This window comes from Sinohyriopsis cumingii, chromosome 19 (assembly GCF_028554795.1).
Source record: "Sinohyriopsis cumingii isolate HCF-2022 chromosome 19, ASM2855479v2, whole genome shotgun sequence".
Classification (NCBI taxonomy): Eukaryota; Metazoa; Mollusca; class Bivalvia; order Unionida; family Unionidae; genus Sinohyriopsis; species Sinohyriopsis cumingii.
In genome coordinates this window covers 8,861,956-8,884,892 of record NC_142979.1, presented here as the reverse complement: position 1 = coordinate 8,884,892, position 22,937 = coordinate 8,861,956, and the positions used below count along the sequence as shown (strand labels likewise).

General features: G+C 36.2%; 1 protein-coding gene across 1 annotated transcript in view; it reads left to right on the top strand.

Moving 5' to 3' along the window:
- Nucleotides 1-20,377, top strand: part of LOC149775117 (uncharacterized) — a 43,979-nt gene extending 23,602 nt beyond the window's left edge. Inside the window, exons 6-9 of the mRNA XM_089944294.1 lie at nt 1,590-1,673; nt 8,131-8,225; nt 13,376-13,498; nt 18,608-20,377. Coding sequence (XP_089800420.1) covers nt 1,590-1,673; nt 8,131-8,225; nt 13,376-13,498; nt 18,608-19,066 — 761 coding nt within the window. The 3' untranslated portion in view covers nt 19,067-20,377. The remainder of the gene's footprint in view (nt 1-1,589; nt 1,674-8,130; nt 8,226-13,375; nt 13,499-18,607) is intronic.
- The last annotated feature ends 2,560 nt before the right edge of the window (nt 20,378-22,937 follow it).

Here is a 22,937-nt window from a genome sequence, read left to right as displayed (position 1 = left end):
ACAGTGATAATGTTAGTGAGGATGAGGAGGAGGACAATGATAATGTTAGTGAGGATGAGGAGGAGGACAATGATAATGTTAGTGAGGATGAGGAGGAGGACAGTGATAATGTTAGTGAGGATGAGGAGGAGGACAGTGATAATGTTAGTGAGGATGAGGAGGAGGACAATGATAATGTTAGCGAGGATGAGGAGGAGGACAATGATAATGTTAGTGAGGAAGATGATATGGACAATATTCCCTTGTCTCATGGATTACAACTGGACATTAACCCTGATTGCCTCCATAATTCTGACAATTACAGTGATGTTCCTGTTGATGATAATTCCGATGACAGGGAGAGTGAACTTGTATCACAGTTTCATGAAAGCAATCAAGCCAATGATGAAAGCAATGAATATGCTTATGAAAATATATGTTCTGAGCCACCTGAAGTGACATGACATTCCCTGAAGTTTTGGATCTTATAAAGAGACTAAAAAGCTTGTGATTGCTGAGGATGACCGTTATCTGGTTTCAGCACAAGAAATGGAGTAATTAACACAAGCCGTATTAGTTAAAGAATGATGTAAAAAACAATAGACAACACTCCATGCCTTCCCCAAGCCAAGCTGTTATGAATTATATGGAGTATTTAAACATTGTGAAGTATCATTCATAATTCCGATGTACTTGTAGTAAAGTTCTGCAAGTACTGTATTTCATTCTCTCAGATGTTTCTTGTGATGAGGATTGTTTTTCTATATGGAACAACTGTATTTTTCATGTGACAGGGATGTAATAGTTAGTAGGAATATATATTGTTCAGCTAATTCATCATTAAACACATGTATTTAAAACAAAATTAACAAGAAAAATTATTAATTTTGTGCACTCTTAGACAGATGCTCTCATAATAGCTCTCTCGCTCTCTCTCTCTCTCTCAAGCACTCAGAAAATGACTTTCTTCACATCTGCAGAATCCTCACTAAATCAAACATTTCTCAAAACTGAACAAAATTGGGTCGCAAGGGGTTTTGGTTTTGAACTGTTTCACTGTGTGTTCTTGGTTAAAATTTTGTGGTTAGCTCAGTTTTTGTTGTACACTGTATAAATGCTTGAGGTTCAGTCTTTGCAGTGTAAACTGCCTAATGCTGGGATCTTTCATCTCTTATGATCCCCAAAAAAATTCTGTGTCTGGTTTACGGTTTTATCTTGCTGTTGAATCATGTACTAGGTGACTTTCCACTCAGCTGTTCAAAAGGAGATTAAGTTATGAACAGATGGATATTACAGTATCCACGGCTGACATATCAGGATAATGAATTCACAATATTTTCCTAGTGCAATACATTTTCTCCATGTTAAGGCAAGTAGTAATACTGCACGTATTAGTTTATCTAAAAAACGGTTTGGCTGCATTTATAAATGATTTTGTTTTTTGGTCTGAACTTGATATTTTCGATTAGATTGATTTTTGCAGTCTTTTCTCATCAAGTTTACAAAGAACCATGATAGAAAAAGTTTTGCAGACCACTTTAAAGTGTTACAAGATGCTTTTGAGAGTTTGGTTTTTAATTTAATTTAATCTTACGTTCAATTCTTTTTAGGGATAAAGCAATTTACCTGTGATGTGTGCCAGAAGAGTTGCAGCACAAAAAGCGAACTGAAAAGACACAAAAAATTTCATGGTGGTAAGAAAGACTGGTTTATTTGTAAAATTATATTAATGGAAATAGTATTTGTAAAAAGAATCTAAATATTGTTTTGCCAGCTTTCTTGAAAAATTTCCCTGCCATTGAAAAATGTATTGATTGCATTTTGTTGATACATCGATTAATTCTTAGGGTATGTTGTCCATAGAATGTTGTTGAGTTTAGACATTTTTAACTGTAGTAGGTTGTGAAAATGGAGATTGTTTGACTTTTTTGTGTAAATTTTTATTTTTACATAGCTAAAGGTTCAAACAATCTAAACTCATATAAAAATGTATGGTGTGCATTTTCTTGAGCCACTCTTTGGTGAATATCTATCCCCAAGTAGCACCAGGGTCCATGCTAGTCATCACCAGGGGCCATGCTAGTGGGTATTTTGGATACAGTAATAATGGTCATCACCAGGGTCCATGCTAATTTGCATTGGAATGAAATAATAGTAGTCATCACCAGGGTCCATGCTAGTGGGCATTTGGAATGAAATAATAAGGGGCATCACCAGGGTCCATGCTAGTGGGCATTTGGATTGAAATAATAAGGGTCATCACCAGGGTCCATGCTAGTGGGCATTTGGAATGAAATAATAAAGGGCATCACCAGGGTCCATACTAGTGGGCATTTGGAATGAAATAATAAGGGGCATCACCAGGGTCCAAACTAGTGGGCATTTTGGATGAAATGATAATGGTCATCACCAGGGTCCATGCTAGAGGGTATTTTGGATACAGTAATAAGGGGCATCACCAGGGTCCATGCTAGTGGGTATTTTGGATACAGTAATAAGGGGCATCACCAGGATCCATGCTAGTGGGTATTTTGGATACAGTAATAAGGGGCATCACCAGGGTCCATGCTAGTGGGTATTTTGGATACAGTAATAAGGGGCATCACCAGGGTCCATGCTAATTTGCATTGGAATGAAATAATAGTAGTCATCACCAGGGTCCATGCTAGTGGGCATTTGGAATGAAATAATAAGGGGCATCACCAGGGTCCATGCTAGTGGGCATTTGGATTGAAATAATAAGGGGCATCACCAGGGTCCATGCTAGTGGGTATTTTGGATACAGTAATAAGGGGCATCACCAGGGTCCATGCTAATTTGCATTGGAATGAAATAATAGTAGTCATCACCAGGGTCCATGCTAGTGGGCATTTGGAATGAAATAATAAGGGGCATCACCAGGGTCCATGCTAGTGGGCATATGGATTGAAATAATAAGGGCATCACCAGGGTCCATACTAGTGGCCATTTGGATTGAAATAATAGTGGTCATCACCAGGATCCATGCTAGTGGGCATTTGGATTGAAATAATAAGGGGCATCACCAGGGTCCATGCTAGTGGGCATTTGGATTGAAATAATAATGATCATCATCAGGGTCCATGCTAGTGGGCATTTTGGATGAAATAATAATGGTCATCACCAGGGTCCATGTTAGTGGGCATTTTGGATGAAATAATAGTGGTCATCACCAGGGTCCATGCTAGTGGGCATTTGGAATGAAATAATAAGGGGCATCACCAGGGTCCATGCTAGTGGGCATTTGGATTTAAATAATAGTAGTCATCACCAGGGTCCATGCTAGTGGGCATTTGGAATGAAATAATAAGGGGCATCACCAGGGTCCATGCTAGTGGGCATTTGGATTGAAATAATAAGGGGCATCACCAGGGTCCATGCTAGTGGGCATTTGGATTGAAATAATAAGGGGCATCACCAGGGTCCATGCTAGTGGGCATTTGGATTGAAATAATAGTGGTCATCACCAGGGTCCATGCTAGTGGGCATTTTGGATGAAATAATAGTGGTCATCACCAGGGTCCATGCTAGTGGGCATTTTGGATGAAATAATAGTGGTCATCACCAGGGTCCATGCTAGTGGGCATTTGGAATAAAATAATAAGGGGCATCACCAGGGTCCATGCTAGTGGGCATTTGGATTTAAATAATAGTAGTCATCACCAGGGTCCATGCTAGTGGGCGTTTGGAATGAAATAATAAGGGGCATCACCAGGGTCCATGCTAGTGGGCATTTGGATTGAAATAATAGTGGTCATCACCAGGATCCATGCTAGTGGGCATTTGGATTGAAATAATAAGGGGCATCACCAGGGTCCATGCTAGTGGGCATTTGGATTGAAATAATAGTGGTCATCACCAGGGTCCATGCTAGTGGGCATTTTGGATGAAATAATAATGGTCATCACCAGGGTCCATGTTAGTGGGCATTTTGGATGAAATAATAGTGGTCATCACCAGGGTCCATGCTAGTGGGCATTTGGAATGAAATAATAAGGGGCATCACCAGGGTCCATGCTAGTGGGCATTTGGATTTAAGTAATAGTGGTCATCACCAGGGTCCATGCTAGTGGGCATTTGGAATGAAATAATAAGGGGCATCACCAGGGTCCATGCTAGTGGGCATTTGGATTGAAATAATAAGGGGCATCACCAGGGTCCATGCTAGTGGGCATTTGGATTGAAATAATAAGGGGCATCACCAGGGTCCATGCTAGTGGGCATTTGGATTGAAATAATAGTGGTCATCACCAGGGTCCATGCTAGTGGGCATTTTGGATGAAATAATAGTGGTCATCACCAGGGTCCATGCTAGTGGGCATTTGGAATAAAATAATAAGGGGCATCACCAGGGTCCATGCTAGTGGGCATTTGGATTTAAATAATAGTAGTCATCACCAGGGTCCATGCTAGTGGGCGTTTGGAATGAAATAATAAGGGGCATCACCAGGGTCCATGCTAGTGGGCATTTGGATTGAAATAATAGTGGTCATCACCAGGGTCCATGCTAGTGGGCATTTGGATTGAAATAATAGTGGTCATCACCAGGGTCCATGCTAGTGGGCATTTTGGATGAAATAATAATGGTCATCACCAGGGTCCATGCTAGTGGGCATTTGGATTGAAATAATAGTGGTCATCACCAGGGTCCATGCTAGTGGGCATTTGGAATGAAATAATATGGGTGATCACTCCATGCTAGTGGGCATTTGGATTGAAATAATAAAGGGCATCACCAGGGTCCATACTAGTGGGCATTTGGATTGAAATAATAAAGGGCATCTCCAGGGTCCATACTAGTGGGCATTTGGAATGAAATAATAATGGTCATCACCAGGGTCCATGCTAGTGGGCATTTGGAATGAAATAATAAAGGGCATCACCAGGGTCCATACTAGTGGGCATTTGGAATGAAATAATAATGGTCATCACCAGGGTCCATGCTAGTGGGCATTTGGAATGAAATAATAAAGGGCATCACCAGGGTCCATACTAGTGGGCATTTTGGATGAAATAATAATGGTCATCACCAGGGTCCATGCTAGTGGGCATTTGGAATGAAATAATAAAGGGAATCACCAGGGTCCATGCTAGTGGGCATTTGGATTGAAATAATAGTGGTCATCACCAGGGTCCATGCTAGTGGGCATTTGGATTGAAATAATAGTGGTCATCACCAGGGTCCATGTAAGTGGGCATTTTGGAATGAAATAATAAGGGGCATCACCAGGGTCCATGTTAGTGGGCATTTTGGATGAAATAATAAGGGGAATCACCAGGGTCCATGCTAGTGGGCATTTGGATTGAAATAATAGTGGTCATCACCAGGGTCCATGCTAGTGGGCATTTGGAATGAAATAATATGGGTCATCACTCCATGCTAGTGGGCATTTGGATTGAAATAATAAAGGGCATCACCAGGGTCCATACTAGTGGGCATTTGGATTGAAATAATAAAGGGCATCACCAGGGTCCATACTAGTGGGTATTTGGAATGAAATAATAATGGTCATCACCAGGGTCCATGCTAGTGGGCATTTGGAATGAAATAATAAAGGGCATCACCAGGGTCCATACTAGTGGCCATTTGGAATGAAATAATAATGGTCATCACCAGGGTCCATGCTAGTGGGCATTTGGAATGAAATAATAAGGGGAATCACCAGGGTCCATGCTAGTGGGCATTTGGATTGAAATAATAGTGGTCATCACCAGGGTCCATGCTAGTGGGCATTTGGAATGAAATAATAATGGTCATCACCAGGGTCCATGCTAGTGGGCATTTGGAATGAAATAATATGGGCCATCACTCCATGCTAGTGGGTATTTTGGATACAGTAATAAGGGGCATCACCAGGGTCCATGCTAATTTGCATTGGAATGAAATAATAGTAGTCATCACCAGGGTCCATGCTAGTGGGTATTTTGGATACAGTAATAAGGGGCATCACCAGGGTCCATGCTAATTTGCATTGGAATGAAATAATAGTAGTCATCACCAGGGTCCATGCTAGTGGGCATTTGGATTGAAATAATAGTGGTCATCAGCAGGGTCCATGGTAGTGGGCATTTGGATAAAATAATAAGGGGCATCACCAGGGTCCATGTATGTGGACATTTTGGATGGGTCCATGCTAGTGGGCATTTTGAATGAAATAATAAGGGGCATCACCAGAGTCCATGCTAGTGGGTATTTTGAATGAAATAATATGGGTCATCGCCAGGGTCCATGCTAGTGGGTATTGGATGTAATAATAAGGGTTATCACCATTGTCTGTGCTAGTGGGCATTTTGGATGAAATAATATGGGTCGTCATCAGGGCCCATACTAGGGCATACATGCCAACCATTACGCTTTTGGCATTATCATTACGTTTTGTTTCTTCAAATAACATTTTACACTTGCCTGTAATTTATGCTTTTGGTACAATGAAATACAAAATAATAATAAAGTAGTACCAAGTTGTTTTTGTCATTTTTGTTATCTTCTCTTTAATTCCACTCGTATAAATTTGAGAATATTCATAAAAATATGACTGCTACATAACAATAGCTAAGGGTACCTTCCTTATTTGCTATTTATATCAACAGTATATGACCCATTTGCAAGGAAGCAGACTGGTTTCTTCAAATTTTGGAGGCTAGGTAGCTAGCAGACCAGTCTATACTTTTAAAGAAAATGGCACCACATTTTAAGTGAAATTCTGTAAGTTGCTAGTTGTAGATGTTATAACAAAATGTTAGAGCAGATGGATCTTTTCAAACTTCAGATCGTGTCAGATCAGAAAGAAGGACAGACCAACACTGCTTGACAAACTTTAAAGGAAAAATGTGATAGCAATGTAATACTACAACATGCTGAGCACATGATCATGCTTAGTCATTGCAGAATTCCAGTTCATGATCGTTCAATGTAACGTTAGGCTAGTGAAAGTGAGTGCTGGTTATTAATAATTGCTCTGCATATTTTATGTTTGTATTCTGGTTCTAATCCATATGGATTTTGCCTTAGTGGCAAGAATTTTGACCATCTGCAGAACCAGGTTAGTAGCAAAATTAGATATATCTTTTTCATACCTGCTGTAATTCTGACATGTAATATATATAGATTAGCCTTTTTACCACCCAATAATTATGCTTATACCTCAAAGGGGCTTGGCATGTATGTAGGGGGCAGTTAGGATGAACAAATCGATTTCAGGTCTTTTCTTTTGCATGAACATGCCCAGAATGTGAAGTTCATGTTCCTTGATTTTATGGCATTCACCCACCCCCTTTTGTTTTTAATTCAGTACATGAATTATCAATATGTAATATCAGTTTTGTGTCATTTTTCCTTTCAGAATAAAAGGTGAAAAGTTAGGAAAAGAAGTTTTATGCTTTGTATTCAGTTTTAAATGCAAAAATTTCAGATATGAATCTTGATAAAAACAATTGTAAAATTGATTTTTGTTTGCCAAATTGGAGGCATATTGTGATTTATCCAGGTCCATTTTTAATAATATTAACCATTTTGTAAAATATTATTCAAATTAATGCATGAAAAGTGAATTTGCCACCATGGGAACAGTTGCCAATTTTTAATGGTAGCGTATTTTCGAGTTTGATTGTATACAAGAACTGTGTTAGACAAAGATTATAGTAAAGCAAACTGAGAAAAGTTGAAACATTTTAATAGTATCAAGCATTTTAATCTGGGAGGCCCTGGATTTGTGAGGTACTAGTAGTTCTCATCTCATAAGGCATTATGATTGGGTAAGTTTTATTGAAGAAATATATTTTACTAGAAAACAATTGGTTTCCCAGGTTCTTTCAACCTCAAATATACTTGCTGATATGTATAGCCTATCATGTGCCGAAATATGGTGTTAAACTCGTACAACCAACTGACTTGACAAAAAAAACACTGTGCTATTCACATCACCTGGTCTATTATGTAAAGGACATTTGTCGATGGGTTTTCAGTATTGACTGCCAAAAATGCATGCAGTGAACAGGTGTCTGCTGTATGGAGTTGTCCACTTGAGAAGGTTACTCTGTATTTATGGCCTGTGTATTAAGAGCAGTACACTTTGCCTGTATGTTATGTTCTAATGAAACTAGAGGGCTAATAAGTTTTTCTTTCTGTTTCAGAGAAGACGTGTAAGTGTACATATGAAAATTGTACATATGCTTGTGTGGACATGATTGGTCTCAGGAAGCACATACGGTTGATGCATACTCATAAGGTCAGTTAGGGGCCAACCATTTAATCTCCAAGGGGAGGGAGGGGGAGGGAGCTGGGATTTTCTTTCCAACCAGCTGATTTTATCTTCTACCTCAAGGCAGTTTTTTCAGCTAATGTGATGGATAAATTAGTTATTTTTATGTACAGATCAGAGCAAGAGTACATGTTTATTTGGGGATCAGAAATTTTGTGTAAAAATATCCCTTGTCTTCCCCAATGTAATGGTCAGTCCCTTATCTTCCACAAATTCACAAACACCTTGTGTGATCCTTCATGCGCACTTGAATACAGTATTACACATAGATTGTCTTGAAACTACTTTTAGTGTGCTCTAGATTAAATAGTGGGTTAAATAGTTGGTCTTATAAACCTGGTCTTTGTCAGGAATGGTACTAATGGTCATTGTCAGGAATGGTACTAACAAGTAGCAATTGGTAACAGGCATACAGATAAAAATGCAGAAAATTTCTCATGTTTAAGTATTGAGGATATTGTGATATGCTCTGTTTATCTGTTATCCCTATGCCTGAGTGTTGAGGATACTTTGATAAGCATTGTGTGTTATCCCAGTGCCTGAGTGTTGAGGATACTGTGATAAGCATTGTGTGCTATCCCAGTGCCTGAGTGTTGAGGATACTGTGATAAGCATTGTCTGCTATCCCTGTGCCTGAGTGTTGAGGATACTGTGATAAGCATTGTGTGTTATCCCTTTGCCTGAATGTTGAGGATACTGTGATAAGCATTGTGTGCTATCCCTGTGCCTGAGTGTTGATGATACTGTGATAAGCATTGTGTGTTATCCCTTTGCCTGAGTGTTGAGGATACTGTGATAAGCATTGTGTGTTATCCCTGTGCCTGAGTGTTGAGGATACTGTGTGCTTTGTTTGACTGTTATCCCCATGCATGAGGATTGAGGATGCTTTGCAAAGAATAATTAAACTTGAAGGCATGTGTGTGTGTGTGTTTTGCTTGTGTGCATGTGTGTGTTTTTTTTAAGTGATGGTATGAAGCAATTTCTCATACCAGTACTGTTGATATATCAAATTGTGATTTGTCCATGGCGCAAAAATATGCATAATTAAATATTGTTGCAACAATAGGTTCTGTTTCAGCGGTAGGCAATCTCTTCTACACTCTCTCAATCAGCTATGAATTCCACTGATTAATCATTAGTGACATATAGAAATAATGAGAAAAAATAATGATCACTGTTTCTAAATGAATTGAGCATTCATCCAAATCATTTCTTCTTTCCATATGTGTACCTGGTCAATGGGATTGCAATACAGTGTTTACAATACCAGTAATACAGAGTTGCAGTGGTCTAAAAAGACTGTAATGTACATTTCTTGGTTGGGAGGAGCACACATACATATGGTCTTTGAAGGTCTTTGAGAGTTTGGGAAAGATTGAGGTAGCATTTTCAGGACCTTGAAAGTTTGGGAAAATCGAGCAGATTACCCTGAGGTCTTTAAAAGTCTTTGAAAATTGAAAAATCACTCCAAAATGTTAATTTCTTTCCATAATCACAACTAAAATTGTCCAAGGTTGTTAGATTCGGATGTAGTCGAGTTTTCCTGGTTTCTTTCTTTTGATGACCACCTGTTCAGTTTCATTGCCGCCGCAATGACAAACAAGCATTTGTTTGGCCATCCAAAGTTGGCCTTGGCAACACACTTCATCAAAGCAAGCTGGCTATTCCCTTCATCAAAGGAAGACAGCACCATAACTATTTTCATCATGTTTTTTTTATTTTCTAATTTCATCGTGTTTGTTTTTCATAATATTTGTTTTTAAGTGTTATTTAATGTTGTAAAGCACTTAGAGCTTCTAAAGATTAGGCGCTATACAATGTCTTCATTATTATTATTATTATTATAAATAAAATTGCTTTAGGTCATTCGATTTGGATGTAGTCAGTTTTCATGGCTTCTTTCTTTTGATGAATCATTCAGTTTGATTGGACGAGTTCATCAGCTTTGGCCAATCAGAGTGTTCATTACACTAATTCATGATTATTATTTTTTAACAAGACTGTTCAGCCAATTGAATTTTGGTTACATTGAACAAGCGCTCACTCTTTGTAGAAGGTGCGTAACAGTAACACACACTCGAGGATTCAAAATTTGTTCAGTCGATTTACGTCTTCAGTTTATTTCACCTCATGCTTAAAAATGCCAGATCTTTGCTCTCTCAATGATATCTGGCTTAAACAAGAGAAATACAAGGAAATGTTGAAAAAGGATAAAACATGTAAACGAAAGGCGTTTTATACATTGTGTCAAAAGATGATCAGCTTGGCTTACAAGTCATGCCAAAGGTAAGATGCAAATTACTACACAGTAACTATACACTGTTATGATTTATGTGTGAGGCAGGAAAAGAAGTAGAGTCCCAATATGATTTAATATTGACACAATATGGAAAATTAGTGGTTGAAGTTATCTAATGGGACAATCACCCCTTGAAATGCTTCAATAGAACATATGATAGTCTTGATGAAGTGTTTTATTCCATCCTTTCCAAAAGAAAGGGATATGTTGAACTTTGGAATGTTCTCCAGAAAATGTTGTTGTTGTCACATGGGCAGGTAACAGTGGAGAGAGGATTTTCTGTCAACAAACAGGTATCTGTTGAGAACCTCAGCAGAGAAAGCCTCAGAGCCCAAAGGCTAATCATGGACAATGAGAAAAGCAGGTGGACCTTTGGAAATTATCATTAGCAATAAAATGATGACACATGCCTCTGCAAGACATAAGTACCATGTCTATCTGAATAAGAAGAAAGCAGAGAAGGACCATGAGGTGAAAATCAGAAAAGGAAAGAAACAGGAGTTAGTCATGGTTGGAGTGGAAGGACTTAAAGACAAAAGGTTGTGTCTTGAAGTTGACATTGCCGGCCTGCATGAAGAAGAAGCAGAGTTAAAAGGACTCATTGTTCTTGTCACAGATTCAGTGAATTAGGAGAAGAGCAGAGGAAAAGATGACAGCGGTGGCTTCTCTTTCCAAAATGACAGAATAGAAAAAAAACAGCAACTATAATAATGCATTTAAAGCAGTGCTGATGTTTGTTAAGAAAACAATTTATTTTGTATTCTTGGTAAAAATGAATGTTAACGTATCTTCCATATCATTATAAAGCAATTTTAGGAAGTTAACTATAGTTTGAATTTCATCGTTAAACAATATTGTAGTATTTTGCATTCATTGTTTTCTCATATAACTTGTATCCAAAATGTTAGCAAAAATAGGTCTTGGAAACCTATGTTTGTGGTCTTTGAAAATTTGGGAAAAGTCTTTGAATTTATTATTCAGAGTTGAGTATGAACCCTGTTTAATCTATTTAATGCTTTGTTATTTTTCCTTCCAGTTTTATGAAACCTTTATTATTATTTAATATTAAAATGTCTGAAGGTACCCCCACCCACCTATTTCTCTAACTCAAAGACTATCATAAAACAAAGAAACATAGGAATGACCAAAAAACATGTGTTTATGGTAAGTCTCCCCAGCACCAGCATTACCCCACACCCCACCTTCTTCTCTCTCTCTCTCTCTCTCTCTCTGCCATTGTAGGAAGATACTGGCAAAAAATCAGTGAAAAAGTGAACATGGCAGATTATCAGCTGTCATGCATTGATGTCTCTTCACCTATGAATGATGGTAAAATTTACAGTCACACAGACCAACGGAAAGGGGAAATATAGAAATGGAGGATAGAAACAATTGTATGATTGGTAGCATAAAAATGACTTAGAGCACTGGAAATACATATAAATGAATAGAAATTCAGAATTAAAAGAAGCAATTTCTCAATTCACAAAGAAGATTGTAATTAGCTGCTAAAGGTGAAAATCTATATTTTGTAGCAGAGACATTGTTTTGGATGTATGTGTATTTGATATCAATAGTATGTATAGTCTGTATACTACTTGTTTGGTATTTTTAGTATACCACTTATTTGGTATTTTTGGTATACCACTTGTTTGGTATTTTTGGTATACCACTTGTTTGGTATTTTTGATACACAAATTGTTTGGTATTTTTAGTATACCACTTGTTTGGTATTTTTGGTATACCACTTGTTTGGTATTTTTGTTATACCATTTATTTGGTATTTTTGGTATACCACTTGTTTGGTATTTTTGTTATATCATTTGTTTGGTGTTTTTAGTATACCACTTATTTGGTATTTTTAGTATACCACTTGTTTGGTATTTTTGGTATACCAATTGTTTGGTATTTTTGGTATACCGCTTATGCAAATTTTTTGGTATACCACTTGTGCACATTTTTCATGATTAACAGGTTTATGGATATAGTAAGAAAATATTAACGAAAGAAAATTGACTAGTTATAAATTACTGATCACAGTGACCTAGATTTGGTATATATTTTAAGAAGATAAGAATTCTTTATTTCAGACTACAAAGTCCATACCTCTAAATTAAAATATAATTATAAAGTAAAAACATTGTAAACATAAAAGAACATATATATCATACATACAAGTATACAGATACATCTACAACAATTAATTGTGCCATGCATTGTTAAGAATGAAATTAAATGGTACATTTAAAGAGTAATTTGTTCCATCTACTAATAATATGAGAATTTAAATGAATGTCATAATTGTGAAGAGATTTCAATATACAGTTCTTACTATTAGATATTCTTGTCATCATTGAGAATACATACTTTCTCATTATTTCATCAAAACTGAATACATTATCATTTACAAACATGTTGGAGGCACTGTTCCACCTAGGAAGACCTGATAGAAAACGAAGACTATTATTATAACCAATAACTAGTTTTCTTTTCATTCATTCACTAAAGTTTGTCCACAGAGGAGCATAATACATAGTGCAGCAATAAGATTTGAATAATCTAATTTTGATATTCAATGAACAATTCTTAAATTTGCGTTGAAGCATGTTTGTTCGAGTACACAAAAATCAGTAATGTCTCATCATATCTTCATTATCCGACCGATTGGATTTCAAAATATGACATATGTAAGAGCATTGCCGTTAAGATGTACAGGGGGAGGAGATGTTATGTATGTTTCAGTGTACAAGCTGTATATATTCATTCCCAGTATAGATTTTTGAGTTGCTTTCATATTTTTTTCCTAACTTGTCCTCAGGATTACAAGCCATATGCCTGCAGTATTTGTGCATACAAGACAGGGGTTAAAGGAAACCTGGATAAGCACATCAGAACTGTCCACAACCTGGAGGTTGTCACCAAACACACAGTGCATCTAAAGGTACTTGATATATATAGAGTGTGCAGTAACTTAATTTGCAGTAGTATGAAAATGTTTCACTCATCATATGATGGATAGCATACAAGACAGAAATTACCTGTAGCACACATACATACACAGAAATTACCTGTAGCACACATACATACACAGAAATTACCTGTAGCACACATACATACACAGAAATTACCTGTAGCACACATACATACACAGAAATTACCTGTAGCACACATACATAAACAGAAATTACCTGTAGCACACATACATACATATACATAACACGTATAACTTGTATCCAACTTAAAATAGTATTCACTAGGAACTGCCATCCCATAATATGCAGATAGACTGGGATTTAAACTGTTCACAGTTGGCTTTGATATATTCGGGTAGTTGTAGCATCCACGTTATTGTAAGACAACCATGCATTGAAGCTTGTTATGTTATATTGTGTGCACATCTGTTTGTCTATTGCATGATTCATTTCCACAAAATAATTTTATTTGTCCACATTTAATGGTTGCCAAACTTTATGGATGGCTCGCACTTGTGGTAAGGAAGAAAACTCTCTGTTATGGGATCTAAAGTTTAAAGGTCAAGGTCACAATGACTGAAAGAAGAAGAATGATTTCTTCACAATAATACATTTACCAGATTTTGTGGATAGCTTGAACATTAAGTAAGGAAGAAACCAAATGATGTTGGAGTAGAACAATAAACTCAAAGGACTGACAGAAGAAAAATGGTGTTGTAACAATAATTCAGTTATCTACCATTTGTAGATACCAGACCTTATGGGCAACTTTCAGTTTATATTAGCAAGAGCCTAGTTGATTTGGAAGGTCAAAGGTCGATGTCATTAACTAAAAAAAATGCTTTCCTCATACTAACCATCTAGAGTTACCAAACTTTGTGGCTATCTTGCACATAAGAAAAGTAACAACCCTGTTGATTTCAAGGTCAAAAGATCAATGGTCAAGTTCACTCTGACAGCAAGAAGAAAGATGTTTTCTGCAGTTTCCTAAGTTCTTCATCATCTGTAGTTACCAAACTCTCGGATAGTTTGCATTTGGAGTATGCAAGAACCCTATCAATTTTTGGAGTCAACAGGTTTATAGCCAGGCTTACTATGACAGAAAAAAGACCAAAAAATTTCTGTATAAGATTAGTTCTGCTTGACATACATTAACCAGTCTTTGTGGATGGATTACATTTAGGTCAAGTAAGAAACCTATCAGTTTTGGGTTAAAAAAGTGAAAGGTCAAGGTCACTGTTGCTGAAAAAAAATTGATTTTGCACACAAATTTAATTTATCTAAGGCATATAATGTGTGATTGGACCTATGTGTATTCTTTTGCAAGGTTTCATGTGATAATTGCCACTTGAGCCTCTTGACATCGGCCTTGTAGCACCTGTTTTGAAACAGTGTCACAATAACAGTCCAAATACATGGCATGGAGGGGCAAGAAGAAAGTAAACCTTGTTATATATATATATATATATATATATATATATATATATATATAATGCCTTTCCTCTGGAGGAATTACAGTTAGCATAACCCTTGAGCTCTCTAGTATCCAAGACACAAGACATCACAATGTGTTTAAATACTGTTTTAATTCGTAGGTGAGAACTCTCTTCAGATTAGGGTAAAAAGCTGTAATAAACGGAAATACAACCATTACAAAATATGAAATTACTACATCAACATTAAATTAAATCTGTAGTACTGAAACAATCAACATATGTCAAAAGTAAAAGGTTCCTTGTGTCTTTCCATCCTTTTAAATTTACTAATGAAATAATGTCCATTATGTGCTTCCATACTTTGAAATTCACTATAAGGTACGTCCCTGTTAACATCTCTACTGTGGCTTAACGAAGATTCTTAATAAGAGGGTTTAAATGGTGACACAGAAAGAATGTTTATTATGAATCTGACCCAAATAAAGGGTATCATATGCACTTGCAAGACACATAGCATTGCGTATTGTTATCCATCCCTATGTCGGAACTGATTGTCATTTTCAATTAACATCCATATCGGAAATTAAATATATGAGTCATTAACGATAATTCACAAATTTACTCACACTGTGGTGGGCTTCAGATTCAACGAAAAGAGCTGTAAAGGCACGTTCACATTCCTGCCTGAATGTATTACAAACGAAAATAGGAAACTGATATTTATGAAGAAGAATTAAAAAGGGGAGACAAAATCTAATGGGCTACTGTGACTGTTCCAATGGTAGCAGCACATTGAGTGTAAAGTTAATTTGAAAATCTTCAGAGAAGCATAAAAATTTTGTTATACAGTCCATTACATCATCTCTGTGACATGTTCTAAAATTTCTTCAGAACCATTAAATCTAGACTCTCAAAACTTGGATTATTGGGTGTAGATTGTGCTAACGCTTTAGAAACCTTTTCTTTTCGCAGGAGGTGGAGCTAGAGGGAGTGGAGTTTCTATATAAATTTCAAATGATTCCTGAGTTATTAATCTGAGATGACTTTCAGCTGCATACAAGTTAAATAACCCAAGCATCAACACATTAGGCAAGGTCACCTGAGTTATGCCTTGCAGTGTTAACGTGCCCTTCAGGGACTTGGTCTCAAGGTCATAACATAAACTATTGAGATCCGACCCTTTTTGCATACACCTCACTTTAATGAGCATTATAAGACAGTGTCCCCTGGACCCATTCCCCCATTTGCCTGTTTCCTTGTTTGATCTTTGCTAGTTTTTGGCATTCGCACAATGTGGAGTTCAAATGGTTGGTAAATTCCTTAGGGATCTACCATTTAATTTGTAGAAGATATCCTGGGATTATCTTTCTGACTAAAAAGTTTTGTTTCTTTTACCTCAAGATGATTAATTTTTTAAACTAATGTAATGAATTAGAACCACAAACGAGAGCCAAGAATTTTTTTAAAATTAAATTTAGATTGGAAATATTTTTTACAAAAACACCCCAGGCATCTGCTCACCCAATCACCCCTGCCCAAAAATGAAATGGGCTGTCCATTAACTGTTTACCTGTTACCTTTAATATTTTAACTGAACTACAGCCAATTAACAACAGTTAGAAAAACCAGACATATAAAGTGTGACATATAGAACGTGAACTTGCAAGAATTACAGAATTACGAAACATTCCTGTTTCAGAATTATAGTAAAACTTGTGTTACACAAGAATCTAAGCACAGTTGGCACTTAATTATGTTTACACAGAAACACTTACAGACATGGCTGCGATGGTAGATTGTTTATGACGAAACCAAATTAACATATAGCACTAACTTGAATTTCACATGACAAAATTTTATTTAATTAGACAAATTTATTTATTTACTGTATTATTTTTTTTAAGTGCTGCCACCAGTAGGCATTACTGACATTTTCATAAATCAGCATCTTATTAAATATAGTTATTTACAGTGTACTAAGAATTATTTCTTTTGTGTGTTAAATTTAACAAAATATATGACTTCTTATTAAAATATGTGAATTGCATGATGTTGATTCAAATTTCCAGGCACTAATTGACATTTTTGACAATAAAACAAGCAATGTATCAAAGTTTCTTTTACCAGTTTTGATCATGGTTCATTTCACATTCATTAAATAGTGGCCAATTGTTTTGGTATTTTGTAGGATGACATATAAATTTAATCTGCATCTGAACCTGAGTTCAAAGCTGGTTTGTGAGGAAAAGGTGTACACGTTTTTATAAAGTTTGTTTAAAGATGGTATTGATATTATTCTGTATCATATTATAATAGCAGATCACAGTACATGTATAACATTTGGCTGTATTATGTCTTAGAATAGCAGATCATGGTACATGTATAACATTTGGCTGTATTATGTCTTAGAAAAGCAGATCACAGTACATTTATAACATTTGGCTGTATTGTGTCTTGGAATAGCAGATCATGGTACATGCATAGCATTTGGCTGTATTATGTCTTAAAATAGCAGATCATGGTACATGCATAACATTTGGCTGTATTATGTCTTAGAATAGCAGATCATGGTACATGTATAGCATTTGGCTGTATTATGTCTTAGAATAGCAGATCATGGTACATGTATAACATTTGGCTGTATTATGTCTTAAAATAGCAGATCATGGTACATGTATAACATTTGGCTGTATTATGTCTTGGAATAGCAGATCATGGTACATGCATAGCATTTGGCTGTATAATGTCTTAGGAAAGCAGATCACAGTACATATATAACATTTGGCTGTATTATGTCTTAAAATAGCAGATCATGGTACATCCATAGCATTTGGCTGTATTATGTCTTAGAATAGCAGATCATGGTACATGTATAGCATTTGACTGCAATGGCGGCAGTGTTTATAATTAAGTAGCTGTATTGTATCTTGGAATTGTAGTTTATGGAACATGTATAGCATTTGACTGCAATGGGAGAAAATGTATTACAGTGTTTCAATTCATATTTTAAACTTGTTTTTGTAGAAAATGTTGGGAGGAAGATATTGTATTCACATTTTCAACATTAGTTTGTTCAGCTTACTAAATATGTTTGGTTGTTAAAGGTAGGAATTGGGGTTGGTGGGAAGGTGAGGCAGTTACCTATTTACCACAATTACTTATACGGTCAGTGATTATATTGTTACAGGCCTATTTTAAAACTGTTGTCTCTATTATGAATATAACATTTTCATCACTTTGTTTTGACCCATATTAGTATAAATTTTGCATTGGTGAGCAATTAATAAAAATGAAGTTACCCAGTTACCTTAAAGCTTGTTTTGAAGACAAGGCAGGGATTTAGACAGTTTTTTTACATTTTTAAATCTGTTTACATATTTGCCTGATGTTATGAAGAAAGGTTTGTGCCAGTTAACCAGTTATCAGTTTTTGTATCCAGTTACAGACAGTACTCAAACCATGACCAGTTATCTACAAAGTCTTTACATACCTCATACAATCCAATGTGATTCTTTCTCTCTTTCATAGTTAAATTATAGGAAATAATGAATGATATTCATTAGTCAAGTTTGCATCCTAAGATATTGTCATTTTTGTTACATGGCAGTTAACCCATTAATTTTTGTGCATCTTTTTCCAAAGATGAAGTACAAGAATAACAGTCCAGGAGACATCATAACAAAAGATGGACGTTTAGTTTACTTGGCTTCAGGCAAATCACAAGATTCTGAGCAACCTGTGGAACTCATCATCAGCAAACCAGATGATCAAAATCATCATCAACAAAATTTCACACCAAAGCTCTCTGATCCAGCCATGATCCCATCTTCATCTGTTCTTCAGTCACCTACAACACTTACACCAGTTACTAGCCTGCCACCAGCATCGGGACTCCTGGAGAGAGATTTTGTGCAGAATGTATATAGCTATGCACTTTCAGAGAATGTGGCTCATCCCCAGACTCCACTGAGCCTCGTGGCCAGTGACATGCGGATGTCCATTACAAACCAAATAACACAGGCGGATCAGATGTTTATTGTGGATCCCAACATGCATTTTGTAGCCGGAAAGTATCATGAATATAATGGTACTCCTTTGTAGTTTATGAGTTTAAAATTTAGTAAACATAGAATAATTGTCAATTAGTTCTGCTTCCGGTGTCAACAGTAATTTAAAAACTTTCATATAGTGTTTTAGAAATTTGACCAATTACATCTGTTAATGTGGAATTGCAGCTCATATACAGACTTTTGAGAGGTAATCCAAATGCAACCACAGGTGTTATTAATTTGTTCCCTGCCCATGTTGTCTGGTCAATACAGAACAGTTAGAACAGTGCTGGTTATCACTAAATGCCTTCCTGTCCAGCCATGTTTTTTTATTTTCTTTGTGGAACAGCCATCATCTTTTTTAGCACAGGTTGAGTTAGAATTTCCTCTGACCCCTTATCATCCTTGTAATCAACACTTTTTGCTGCCTTCAGCATACTCATGTGGATAATGCTACAGTAGTTGAAATATTTTTTATATTGTTGGAATTCCTGTATTGCTTGTATCACCTGCACGTTTCAGGTAACTTGCTCTCAGGTGAATAAATAATCAACAGTTTAAAAAAGTACATGCTAGGTTAAAGTTTCTCTGTAGACAGTCACTGGTCATCACAGAAAACTGGAAGAACATGATGTTCTGTTCTAATACAGTGTAATTGTGATTATTCCATTTCTAAATACTCTGCCAGAATTGGTAAAAATCTCAAAAACAAAACATCATTTGTAAAAATCTCAAAAACAAAACATCAGTCGTAAAAATGTCAAAAACAAAGCATGTGTCGTAAAAATCTCAAAAGCAAAACATCAGTGGTAAAAATTCAGAAACAAAACATCTGATAGCTTAAAATAAAACTAAGATTTATATGTGACCTTGATCCCAGATTAAGAATCAGACAGTATGAACATGAAATGGCAGGAATGCTAAAAATGAGCGGAACTGTGTGGCTAAGTGGTCTAGGATGTTCACCTTTACGGATCAATAACACATCTCTCCTCAACCAATGTGGGTATGCTATGTGAGAAATAATGCTAGTAACTTTTCTGAGGTCAGTGGTTCTTCTCAGGTTCTTCACCCACAATATATACTTATAACACTGTAATAGATTGGAACCTATTATAGTGTTAAGTAGAAATAGTTATGATATAGAGCATTTACTTAAAGTTATACCTTTTCAGACAAGGCAGATCATAAGAACTGAGTTCATGGGTGTCTCAACTTGACTATTACAACTTACAATGGGCCTGCCTATGTGCCTGTGTATGAGGGGAGTAAGCAACAATTGCACACAACTACATGATATTGAAACTATCATTTACTCTGTATCAAATCATATACAAATTCACAATTTACATTATTAACACTTCATTCAGTAAACAAGTATTACATCAGTCTACCAATAAATTCAAGCTAAATTAAAACAGAAACATGTCAAAAGTCCTATGCTTATAAAACTTTATCTCAAATTCTAGTCTTCACACAGACAGGGAATATGTCTACACTAGAGGGTCTCATAATAATTGTCAACAAAAGATGGATGTATGTTCTCAAACAGAACAATACTGGTCCTCAGAGGATGAAATTATGCAAGCCAACACAAGGTTAAATATGAGCACCCACACAGGAAATAAAATACATGTCCACACAGGACTGGAATATGTCTGTCCACAGGATAGACTTTTTCATCCACACATGTAACAAATGCATGTCCACACACAACTGAATAATACCTCTTACTTGCTTGTCCGGTTCAGCATGGTGCAGTACAACAGGTAGACTGTCTGGGTTTACACAAATGACATCCTGATAACCAAGCTTGCAAGCCACATTTAGCTCTTTGTCTATCTCTACATGATTCAAAACGGCAAATGCCTATACTGCTTCTACTTCAAGCAATTCTGCAGCAAAAGAGTCTAGTTGTACAAGTCAGCTCTTCAGGACGAGTTCCTAGTTGTACAAGTCAGCTCTTCAGGATGAGTTCCTAGTTGTACAAGTCAGCTCTTCGGGAAGAGTTCCTAGTTGTACAAGTCAGCCATTCAGGAAGAGTTCCTAGTTGTACAAGTCAGCTCTTCAAGAAGAGTTCCTATTTGTACAAGTCAGCTCTTCAGGATGAGTTCCTAGTTGTTCAAGTCAGCTCTTCAGGAAGAGTTCCTAGTTGTACAAGTCAGCTCTTCAGGAAGAGTTCCTAGTTGTACAAGTCAGCTCTTCAAGAAGACTTCCTAGTTGTACAAGTCAGCTCTTCAGGAAGAGTTCCTAGTTGTACAAGTCAGCTCTTCAGGAAGAGTTCCTAGTTGTACAAGTCAGCCCTTCAGGAAGAGTTCCTAGTTGTACAAGTCAGCTCTTCAGGAAGAGTTCCTAGTTGTACAAGTCAACTCTTCAGGAAGAGTTCCTAGTTGTACAAGTCAGCTCTTCAGGAAGAGTTCCTAGTTGTACAAGTCAGCTCTTCAGGAAGAGTTTCTAGTTGTACAAGTCAGCTCTTCAGGAAGAGTTCCTAGTTGTACAAGTCAGCTCTTCAAGAAGAGTTCCTAGTTGTACAAGTCAGGCCTTCAGGAAGAGTCCCTAGTTGTACAAGTCAGCTCTTCAGGAAGAGTCCCTAGTTGTACAAGTCAGCTCTTCAGGAAGTTTCTAGTTGTACAAGTCAGCTCTTCAGGAAGAGTTCCTAGTTGTACAAGTCAGCTCTTCAGGAAGAGTTCCTAGTTGTACAAGTCAGCTCTTCAGGAAGAGTTCCTAGTTGTACAAGTCAGCTCTTAGGAAGAGTTCCTGGTTGTACAAGACAGCTCTTCATATGCAAAGCTCGTGCTGACCTTCACTCATGCAACTCATGCAGCACAACATACCATATATTGTGCACCTAGAGTAACTTAACTAGTTGCAAGGTGTTATCTGTACTGTATAAATTAAGCAAGGTATTTACAGAAATGTGCATTCATCTGTTAGCTACACCGTTTGATAAACATTTAGACAGATAAAGGACTTAAAGGTATTAACACTACTAACTTGTGACAGGGTATTTTACATGTGTTGAATTGGTTTTGGGGGATATATGTAATTCTGAAATTAGTTTTAAGTTTTAGTACTGAACAGCAATTTTGTTGCATATTGAATTTTATTTGCAAAAATGTACCCTTCTTCAAAATGTGAATCCCACAAGCCCGACTGGAAGTAAGGTTTAATGAACTTTTATGGGGTATCCTTGGTGGATGATGTTTTTATTATATCTTATGTGAAAGATTTTATGTAGATTCTTTGTCAGTGTTGTTAATTGTTAAGATACTGTATATGTATTTTTACTTATATGTTAATCCTACTTAAAAAATTAGAACTATTTATTATTGTTGTAAACAATGGTAATGTTTTGTTTTTTAAAGTCATATGTTCAACATCAGTTACTACATGCAGTTGAAATTTATGATAATATTACAATAAGTGTAACATTTATACACTGATATGTGAGGAGTTAATGTCTTGGCTGTCTCACCAACATAAGCATTAGGTTCAATAATTTTCAATAATGTTAAAGGTTTTGTGTGTTAGTAATCATAAAGGTTTTGTGTGTTAATAATGTTAAAGTTTTTGTGTGTTAGTAATGTTAAAGTTTTTGTGTGTTAATAATGTTAAAGTTCTTGTGTGTTAGTAATGTTAAAGTTTTTTGTGTGTTAGTAATCTTAAAGTTCTTGTGTGTTAGTAATGTTAAAGTTTTTGTGTGTTAATAATGTTAAAGTTCTTATGTGTTAGTAATGTTAAAGTTCTTGTGTGTTAGTAATGTTAAAGTTTTTTGTGTGTTAGTAATCTTAAAGTTCTTGTGTGTTAGTAATGTTAAAGTTTTTTGTGTGTTAGTAATCTTAAAGTTCTTGTGTGTTAGTAATGTTAAAGTTTTTGTGTGTTAGTAATGTTAAAGTTTTTTGTGTGTTAATAATGTTAAAGTT